This window comes from Raphanus sativus, chromosome 3, assembly GCF_000801105.2.
Source record: "Raphanus sativus cultivar WK10039 chromosome 3, ASM80110v3, whole genome shotgun sequence".
Taxonomy (NCBI): Eukaryota; Viridiplantae; Streptophyta; class Magnoliopsida; order Brassicales; family Brassicaceae; genus Raphanus; species Raphanus sativus.
Window position 1 is genome coordinate 1,348,809 of NC_079513.1, and position 10,738 is coordinate 1,359,546.

General features: G+C 34.3%; 2 protein-coding genes across 2 annotated transcripts in view; both read left to right on the forward strand.

Moving 5' to 3' along the window:
* Nucleotides 1-10,738, forward strand: part of LOC108846599 (plant UBX domain-containing protein 9) — a 34,837-nt gene that overhangs the window by 788 nt on the left and 23,311 nt on the right. The gene's annotated exons all lie outside the window — the stretch shown is intronic.
* On the forward strand, nt 2,171-7,038 carry LOC108847394 (uncharacterized). The gene is made up of 14 exons (XM_018620623.2): nt 2,171-2,936; nt 3,043-3,129; nt 3,193-3,302; nt 3,564-3,614; nt 3,727-3,898; nt 4,030-4,311; nt 4,425-4,628; nt 4,719-5,204; nt 5,289-5,498; nt 5,584-5,772; nt 5,852-6,015; nt 6,100-6,249; nt 6,351-6,429; nt 6,516-7,038. Exons 1-14 carry the CDS (start codon nt 2,484-2,486, stop codon nt 6,951-6,953), a joined length of 3,075 nt encoding a protein of 1,024 aa, XP_018476125.2. The 5' UTR covers nt 2,171-2,483; the 3' UTR covers nt 6,954-7,038.

The window sequence follows — 10,738 nt, forward strand, 5'->3', positions numbered from 1 at the left end:
TACATATGCATGATTTATGTATTTAAATTTTTACTTAATGTACTTATAAACAATAAATATTAATCATGGAAAAAAATTTGATATAATACTCTTGAAAGTTTTGATGGTTTAATGAACAATGAAATGTATGACGAATTTAAGATAGTATCATGTCAAGTTTATTATAGATTGTTTTCTATTAGTGAAGATGATTTTAGAATTAGAAGAATGACCTGGTTTTACAAATTTTAAAAAATATTAAAATATTAAAAAGAAATTTCAATCACTCAAAACTTATTTATATCCTTCAGATATATAATACAAGGGCATATAGTCTTGCACGGACCAAACAATAATAGTCTTTTGTCGTTTATATAGATGCCGAGTTCCTGTTGTTGTTTGCAGAATCTTAGATGTGTCTCCATATATTGATGTAAAAAAAATAAATATTAATTTATAATATTATGAAATTTATACAGTATTTTGAACCATTTCTTACACACTTTCACGATTCAAATATATGTTTTGAAATGCTAAATCCACATTTACTGTTTGATTCGTTTGAATCACTCTTGTTATGCTCTATCCGTTTGATCTGTTAGATTTGAAACGCTTGATCTATATTATCCATTAGGAGCCTAAAAATATATATCTAGAAAGATAAAAATCTTTAAACTATTGATAGAAAAATCTGACACATATATACGAAGAATTGGAATGATACTAATTGACAACGAGGTTTGTAAAATGAGTCAATTAGCTGCATATACTAAAATAGTTTGGAAATTTGCAGCGATGGAAAGGAATAGGTCATGCAGTGGGCTTTGTAGGGTTTGTCTGTGTCAATTATCATGGTGTCCTTCTACTTACTCCATAATTATTTTTTTGATCACATAATACTTGAATTATAAAGAAACCCACATAATACTCTATAATTATCTAAAATCGTTTTTTTTGCATTCTCTTTCTTTTTTAACATAATCATGACTCCTTTTTTTTTCATCCACAAAACTGAAAATATTTGTTCCACCGTCATAACCCTAAAAATATTTGTTCCACCATCATAAGCCTCTCCACATCTTGAAGAATCTAATAAAAATAAAAATTACAAACTCCTAAACTCTAAACCCAAATCATAAATTCTAAACCCTAAACCCTAAACCCTAAACCCAAACCATAAATTCTAAACCCTAAATCCTAAATTCAAACCCAAATATAAACCCTAAACCCGAATCATAAATTCTAAATCCTAAACCCAAACCAAAATCATAAATTCTAAACTTTAATTTAAGTAAACTTTAAATTTAAATCTAATTTTAAACTCTAAATTTTAAATTCAAATCTAAATCCCAAATCTAAACCTAGAAAAAGAAAGAGAAAGAGAATCAATATATATATACATATATGGTATGGTGATTCTTTGGGTTTCAAAAAATTGGGTAAAAAATTATTTATGTCATAGGGGTATTAAGGTATTAATGAAATATGTACAGTACTAAAAGCCTAGGTTCACCTATGTTGCAGCCTAGGTTCACCTATGTTGCAAATTTAGCTATTATTCTTGTATATACACTACAAATACTCTTGTAAAATTCTTTAAAAAAATCCAAAATTAAGACTGACAGCTAGCATATGATATGAGGGTCCACTTTGCTTATTAATATATATCTTTCTTTTTGGGTCAAAATTAATAATATATTTTATTTATTTATTTTAACACTAATATATATATAAATCATCCATACTTCAGAAACATGTGACTGATTTTACGATTTATAGGCTTTTTGGAGGATGCTGCTTATGTAAGATATACCGAAAATGCAAATCAGAAATGAAAATTATCAGACCAGCGCCTATAAATTAAGTGTTCCTGACGCCTAAATAGTAATGTTGGTTCACGGATGTCAAAAGAAAAAGTTGGCTCACTAGACATTTTCCAGCTCTGATTTATTAATTTATTGAATCTCATTTTTTTGTGTTTCCAGTTTTATGCATGCTTAATGGTCGATCAGATTTTAATAAAAGTAAACTACTGTACGCGCGTAACATAACTAACAAGATAATATTTCTTAGCTTTTGAAAAAACAAGATAACATAATCAAAAATAAATTAAAAGGATAACATATATTTTTAAGTCGGACCAAAATGAAAGAAAATAAAATAAAATAAAATAAAAAGGGGTGGAATTAGACAGACAGGGGGGGGAGAAAATAATTGTTGGGGGCTGCTCCCTTCGAATCCGCGCAGCTCACAGTCTCCATTGATTCTTCTGCCATTTGACGCCAAAGAAACAAACAGCTTCTCTCTCTCTTTTGCTTTTAGCTAATAAGCTCACAAGAAAGAATCTACGCATCACACTGCTCTCTCTCTCTCTCTCTCTACCGTCGTCAACTGAATTAACCACACTGCTCGCTCGCTCTTCCACTGCGATTTAAATTGAGTTCTTCTTCGTAGGCTTGCCGTTATCGGGAATCTCGGGGGCGGGAGATTGTTGCATGTAATCAATGGGATCTCTGGAATCTGGGATTCCGTCCAAGAGAGATGCCTCCTCCGCCGGGGGGAGATGGGGAAGGCAACAGCCTTACTTGCAGAGAAACAGATCGAGGCGGCTCTCGAGATTCTTCCTCTTCAACAAGTTCAATTACATCCAACTCATTTGCTCCATCTGCGTCTTCTTCTTCTTCGTCCTCCTCTTCCAGCTGTTCCTCCCCAGTCTCGTCGTCGACAAATCCGATACACCGCCGCCACGGAGGAGCAAGGATGAGCTTCTTCTTCTTCTTCTTCTTCCACCTGATTTGGTCGTTTTCAAGGAGAGCGGGGTTTTTGATTTCGGCGAGGATGTTAGGTTAGAGCCTTCCAAGCTTCTGATGAAATTCCGGAGAGACACTAGTGATGGTGGTTTCAATCTCACTTCTTCTACGCAGCGTTTTGGATTCCGAAAGCCCAACCTAGCTCTGGTCACTACTCTCTCTACTTCACCTCTCTCTCTCTTTTTAGATCAATGATTCACTGGTTGATTGTGACTGTGAGAGATCTGATGACTTAACATTCTCTTCTTTTAAGGTTTTTGCGGATTTGTTAGCTGATCCTGAACAGATGAAAATGGTGACTATCTCCAATGCACTGCTACAGATTGGTTATGCTATTGAGGTATGTATACATTTGTGTGAAGTATGATGATGATAACTCGAATCCTAACATTGTCTTTGTTAGGTCTACTCACTTCAAGACGGTCCAGTTCATGGAGTTTGGCAGCAAATGGGAGTTTCAGTCACTATACTCGACACTAACCATTCATCAAGCTGCGTCATCGACTGGCTCTCGTATGTATATTTGCATCATTGCTTCAAAACTTGTTGGAGAACTAGTTAGTTTAGCCTGTCTTGTTGGAATTAATCTTGAAGGCTATTATTAATTTAATGTATTCATGTTACTCGGTTTAATTGAATAATGTGGATGGATCTGAGTTTGATCCACTGCATTATGGGTGTTCTTATCTTCTATTATTGTAATGCACAACTTAAGTTGACTTGACTTGGTCAACGAGATGATTTCTGATCATTTTCTTTCTTCTTTTCTTGAAGCTATGATGGCGTCATTGTAAACTCTCTCGAGGCTAGGAGTATGTTTACTTGGTAAGACTTTTTTCACTTCTTTTGTTATGAGTGTATATCACATAGTTTTGGTTTTGTTTTTTAATCATAGTGCATTGAAATGAGAATGTGTGTATTCGTTATTCTTTGACAGCTTCATGCAAGAACCTTTCAAGTCTTTGCCACTTGTTTGGGTCATCAATGAAAAAACTCTTGCTGTTCGGTCTAGACACTATAACTCGACAGGCCACACTGAACTCCTAACGGACTGGAAAAAGATTTTCAGCCGCGCTTCGGTTGTACTCTTCCATGATTATCTCCTTCCGGTAAATATTTTATTATTTTAGAGTGCAATCACCAAAATTATACTTAATTTTGTTTCTGCTAGTAAATCGGTTTTCTGGAGTAGATTTATTTTTAGTTGACTTATATGGTTTCACCTTTTTGTTTCATGCAGATTCTCTACTCCGAGTTTGATGCTGGCAACTTTTATGTGATTCCCGGATCTCCTGAAGAAGCATGGAAAGCAAAGACTCTGGACTTTCCACCGAAAGATGATATTGTCATTTCAATTGTGGGAAGTCAGTTCCTCTACAAAGGCCAATGGCTTGAACATGCTCTACTGCTTCAAGCTCTTCGGCCGTTATTTTCAGGCTACAACAGTGAAAGTTATAATTCCCATCTCAAGATCATAGTTTTAGGTGGAGAGTCAGCTTCCAACTACAGCGTAGCTATTGAGGTATAACAAAGGTCTGCTTTGACTATTGATGAAAATGGTTTGTAGCTTTTGAAGATAGAGATTACAAAAAATCACTAAAACCTTGTTCCTTGTTTTGTTTTTGAACTTCTTAGACAATTTCCCAGAACTTGACATATCCAAAAGATGCTGTGAAGCATGTAAGCGTCGCTGGGAATGTTGATAAGATACTGGAAAGTTCTGATCTTGTCATATACGGATCATTTCTTGAGGAGCAGTCTTTTCCAGAAATTTTGATGAAGGCCATGGCACTTGGGAAACCCATAGTTGCACCGGACCTCTTGAATATCAAAAGACATGTATGTTCCTTTTTTACTTTGCTTGTTTCTCCATGGAGATGTGTAGTTGCATTACTGGCATACTGACTGTATTGGCAAAATATCAAATAGGTCGATGACAGGGTTACTGGGTATCTTTTTCCCAAGAAGAATCCTGAGGTTCTGTTGCAGATTGTGCTTGAAGTAATAAGAGAAGGAAAAATATCTCCGTTGGCTCGGAATATTGGCTTGATGGGGAAAGCAGCTGTTAAAAATATGATGGCGCTTGAAACCATTGAAGGCTATGCGGTTCTACTAGAGAATATTCTCAAGCTTTCGTCAGAAGTTGCTTCTCCTCAGGATGTACAGACAGTTCCTCCAAAACTGAGAGAAGGGTGGAGTTGGCATCTGTTCGAAACTCTCATGAATGCATCGCCTCATAATAAAACAGCAAGAAGCTATGAATTCATAGCGAATGTTGAGGGACGTTGGAATCATACCCCAGGAGAAGCTATAAAATTTGAGGTAGTTAATGATGATTCATATGTATATGAAATATGGGAAGATGAGAGATATCTGCAAGTGATTAACAGTAAGAAAAGACAAGAAGACGAAGAGGTAAGCATTTCAGATGCGAGTTCTTGAAATGAATTCTCATCTCCAGTTTCAGATGTGTCAATCTTTTTTTGTGTTATTGCGCAGTTGAAAGGCAGGGCCTTGCAGTATCATGGGACATGGGAGGAAGTATATAAAAACGCCAAAAGGGCAGATCGAAGTAAGAATGATCTACACGAGAGGGATGAAGGGGAGCTGCTGCGAACCGGTCAACCGTTATGCATATATGAACCCTATTTTGGTGAAGGAACTTGGTCGTTTCTACATCAATACCCCCTCTATCGTGGGGTGGGCATGGTGAGTTTCCATGTACAATATATTGTTTTTGCATGGTCGTTTTTGAAATGTTTTTAGAAATTGATGTGAATGCATCATATTGCAGTCGGTTAAAGGAAGGAGGACTGGGATGGATGATATCGATGCATCATCACGTCTTCCGCTTTTCAACAATCCGTACTATCGCGATGCTCTTGGTGACTTTGGAGCATTCTTTGCAATTTCAAACAAGATTGATCGACTACACAGGAATGCATGGATTGGTTTTCAGTCCTGGAGAGCTACCGCCAGGAAGGTACACACACCTTCCCTTGTTGCTATAGAATGATATGGTCCAGTACTAATAGTACTTGTGATCTGGAACCCTGAAACAGGAATCTTTATCAAGGATTGCTGAGAACGCATTACTTAATGCTATAAAAACACGGAAACACGGTGATGCTTTGTATTTTTGGGTTCGCATGGACAAAGATCCGAGGAATCCTCTGCAGAAACCCTTTTGGTCGTTCTGTGACTCCATGAATGCTGGGAATTGCAGGTAAAACCCATACAGATTTCTTATAATAAATGTTCGAGATATCATATTACTGACTCTTTACAATTTTGTGGACTTTTGGTGAAGGTTTGCCTACAATGAAACTTTGAAGAAAATGTACAGTGTGAAGAATGTGGACTCACTGCCTCCAATGCCCGAGGATGGGGATACATGGTCTGTGATGCAGAGCTGGGCGTTGCCAACAAGGTCCTTCCTAGAGTTTGTCATGTTCTCAAGGTGCTTACTTGTTATTAACCCATTGATTGTTTCAACCTGACTCCTCATTGACAAAAAAAAAAGAGTACGTAAGAGAGTGTTTCTTCTCTCTTGTGTTGTAGGATGTTTGTGGATTCTTTGGATGCACAGATATATGAAGAGCATCATCGAACCAACCGTTGCTATCTGAGTTTAACCAAAGTAAGAAAATGATTCATTCTTCTGCCAAAGTCCATATTGTATTTGCTAAGCATAGAACAATCATAATGTGCTCAATTTTCTCATAGGACAAGCATTGCTATTCACGGTTACTAGAGCTTCTGGTGAACGTGTGGGCTTATCACAGCGCAAGACGCATTGTCTACGTAGATCCTGCTACAGGTTCGATGCAGGAGCAACACATACAGAAGAACAGGAGAGGGCAAATGTGGGTGCAGTGGTTTGAGTACACAACTCTGAAAACAATGGACGAGGATCTTGCAGAGGAAGCAGACTCAGACCGTCGTGTGGGACACTGGATATGGCCATGGACAGGGGAGGTGGTGTGGCGAGGTTCATTAGAGAAAGAGAGGCAGAGGAAGAATGTAGAGAAAGAAGAGAAGAAGAAGAGAAGTAAAGATAAGCTGAACAGAATGAGAAATAGAAATAGTCGCCAGAAAGTCATTGGAAAATATGTAAAACCGCCGCCGGAGAACGGAACCGTTACTGGAAACTCCACTTTGTAAAACGGAGACGCATAAAAAACGCAGATAAATGATTTGTTTCATTCATTTGTTTTGAGAGATAATTGTATAAAATGTGTCTTAATCATTCACCCTCTCTTAGCTTTAACTCTCCGGCGATAATGAGAGGAATCTATAACACTGAGTTTTGATGGCAGACTCGAGCATTCTTTCGGTCAAACATTTGATGTAGATATTCATTTGAATCTATACTATAATGAGGCACTTGAATCATTCCTGAAGTGACACGTCAGCGTTTTTGTGGGGTACACTTTAAAAAAATGTTAAATCAATGGTTTAAACCCAGGTTACTAAAATATAACTTCTACCATTTATACCACTAAACTAATGGACAATTTATACATTGATGACCGAAACTAATATATATTTATGAAGGTTGGAAGCCATTACTTCTTGGGCTTTCTCTGAAGGCGGGCCTATAAATATATTATGGGTTTATATTATATTTTGATATTATAAATGATATTTAAACTCACATGTGGTTGGGCAAATCTGTTCTATCCAGGACTCAGACCTCACATACAAAACAACTTGAGTCATTATCTGTATCCTCTATGACCAGTCAGAAAAAATCAACACACAATTACTGTCTATATTGTACTAACGTCAATGATCAAAAATATTTCCTACCCAAGATCTGTGGTCGTCTATTTATTTCCCTTATTTATCAAACTAATTTCACATGAACCTTTAATTTACAGCTTAAAAGAAACCACAACAACCCAAATAATCAAAACAACAAAAACTAGAATCCAAAAACTAGAGTCCAAAAAAACGAATCATTAATGATCACCTCTTTTGTCTAATTTTACAAATAAACTTCAAACCAAATATACCAAACCAAACACATTAACTAAAACTCAACGACATATAATCGAGTCAGGTAAACAAATACAAACTACACAACCAGTTATTTAACAATTTATAAACATACTTTCGTAGATGCTTATGAAGAAGACGAAGAAGACAACCAAGATCAGTGAAATCACATAAACGAAAAAAGCTGAGTAAATTATGAACTCTGATAAATATAACAAACAACGATTTTTGTTTACATATTACCCATCAAATTAAAGAGAAACAAACACATGCACACCAAAAGATACAAGAGAAAATCCAGACATACACAAATGCGACAACAGCATCTTCACATGCTCACTCCTTTGTCTTGTGAAAATAGCTTACATGTTCAATGTCAACATACCAATGCTATTGTCTTCTTATGAGAAATACATAAATTTGTTGCAAATCCATTAAGGTCCAAACACTCAGAATTATCACTCAATTTATAGTTATTTCTACAAGTCTTCATGTATTTGTTTTAAAGGTTCTGTGGCAACAAATTTAAAAATAAAATAAAAAATATAACAAACATAATAAAGAGAATAAAAATTATTATTTAATACATACAACGTACACAATTAATATGAAGAAAAAAAATCCAGAAACAAATGTACTCTCAACAACTTTAATTTAATTTATGTACTCTCAACAGTACAAGGAACAAATAGAAAAGACAAACAAACAATAATTATCAGTGACACAGCAAGCAACACTACGAACTATATATATCATATTACTAAGAAATAGTAGTCCTTCATAAAGGGAGAACAATCTGTATCATAACTCTAACCCTATAACAATTAAAAAAACTTGAAAAACAATGATCGACCGAAAACGCAAAACTCAGACTACAATAACTCTAGCAAATATTGAGATGAAACTCTGTTCATAATCCCGCGCTTGCGCCCTCCAAACTCACACACTTATGCATATCAGGAAAAAAAATCGCAGATGTGAAGCTCTCCCGAAGACGGAAGAAACAACAAAGACCATACTTTTATTTTTTCCAATACAATAGTTCAGAAAAGGCTCATTGTATTTGAGCCCAACGTTTTAAACCACAATTACTAAACTTTACAATAAAACATTAGGGAAAACAGCTTCAATTTTATGAACAACAATTCAAATAATTAAAAAGACAACAAAAAAAACTCCACAGCTCAAATAAACCACTAAAATAAACATTTATATAACAATATGAATAGAATCCTCATTTTGTATTCAAGATATTTCTTCGATAAATTTGAAAGTAAAGCTATACATTAAGCAATTGTGAAGGTCAACATTTTTTGCAAATAAAAATATTAATATTTTTTATGGAAGATTAATGTTATGATAAGAATTTACAATTCTTCTTATTTGGCCATTTTAAATATCATAATAAACAAAGAGAAAATTAGTCTTCATAACAAGAAGAATTCAATAAATCACCGTAATTAAATATTAGAATATTATTTCAATATTCAACATCATAATAAATACACTATATAAACAAACGTAAAAATAAATAGGCAAAAATAACATCAATTCCTAACAACCTATAAACATATCTACAATGTGATAAGCTTTCACAACCAAAAACAAACATGAATAACAATTCACTTCTTATCCATCGACTCTCACACCAAACAACATCAGCAGGAGCAAATCCTATACAATTACTCCATGTCTATATACAAAGACCAAACACACATAAATCGGTCATCGATTTCCAGGTACCATCAATTTTTGACAATCAAGGTAATTACAATGACTCAGTCGCTGAATCATTAGATTTCATGTTATCATATCATGACATTCATCATCCCGACTCTACATTCCTTATTGAGGAGACTAACCAATATGTGATGAATTTAATGAGGGAAAACCATAATATTATATCCCAACATCTTCAAGTTACTCTCGCCATTAGAGACTACAATCTAAATGCGACCGCAAGACTTGACGTTGATCTAATCATCACGGACTTAGAAGTAACCCGACAACCAAAGAGGAAAACCATCTATGCACCATATGATTTGAGAATTACACCAATGTAACCAATATTTCGACACTCACCTGCGGCCATAAATTTCATTGTCTTTGCATTAATCATTGGCTACGTACAAATATAAGTTTTCCAATGTCGGGAAAGTAATTTATGAGCCAAAACAAGCTAATAATAAAAAATAATTTCATGTTTCGAACTCAAAATTCATTGTCTCATTTCTTACTATTCTTGGTATAATCATCAAACAACATTCAGTAAATATTAAAGGGCATAATTAATGGATAAAATCACATACACAAAATCACCCGATACATCAACAACGTCACCGGCCCCGCGCCTGCGCGGGGGCTATACAACTAGTATGAATAGGAAGAGAGTCAATATTTTGAGTGTAGTATCTAGGCGGAATTTGAATCAAAATTGATTAAATATTCGAACAGATGCAAAATTGGTATCTAGAGAACCAAATCTAATTCAAACCGAAATATTTCGGTACCTGAATGTATCCGAAATAGATTTATAAATATTATATTAATTATTTAAGATTTAATGTGTATTAAAAACATCTAAAATATATAAAATATTTTTAAATTGTCCAAAATACTTGCAAATATATATAAATAGTCAAAATTAAATGTCTACAATAGCTAAATTATACTCAAAATACCAAAAATACTTAACATACTATTGATTTTCTATTTAAATATTGAATGAAAATCAATTTATATGTTAAGTTTAGACATTTTGATAGATTTTATTCAATTTATATATAATATTTTATTTTGATACACAAAAATATCATTTTACGATTCCGTTGCAAATTATATTTACTTTCAGCTGAAAATTAATTGTAAACTGTATTGATTTTATAAATAATTTTATTTATATCAAATATTATTAGTCAGAGATGTGTAATTAATAACAATTTATATAT

What these genes read in the sequence shown, in the direction of transcription:
- LOC108847394 (XM_018620623.2), top strand. Translation starts at nt 2,484, where the DNA reads ATGGGATCTCTGGAATCTGGGATTCCGTCCAAGAGAGATGCCTCCTCC. An exon ending in ACTACAGCGTAGCTATTGAG is followed by an intron (nt 4,312 to 4,424) that starts GTATAACAAAGG and finishes TGAACTTCTTAG; the next exon opens with ACAATTTCCCAGAACTTGAC. An exon ending in TCTATCGTGGGGTGGGCATG is followed by an intron (nt 5,499 to 5,583) that starts GTGAGTTTCCAT and finishes ATCATATTGCAG; the next exon opens with TCGGTTAAAGGAAGGAGGAC.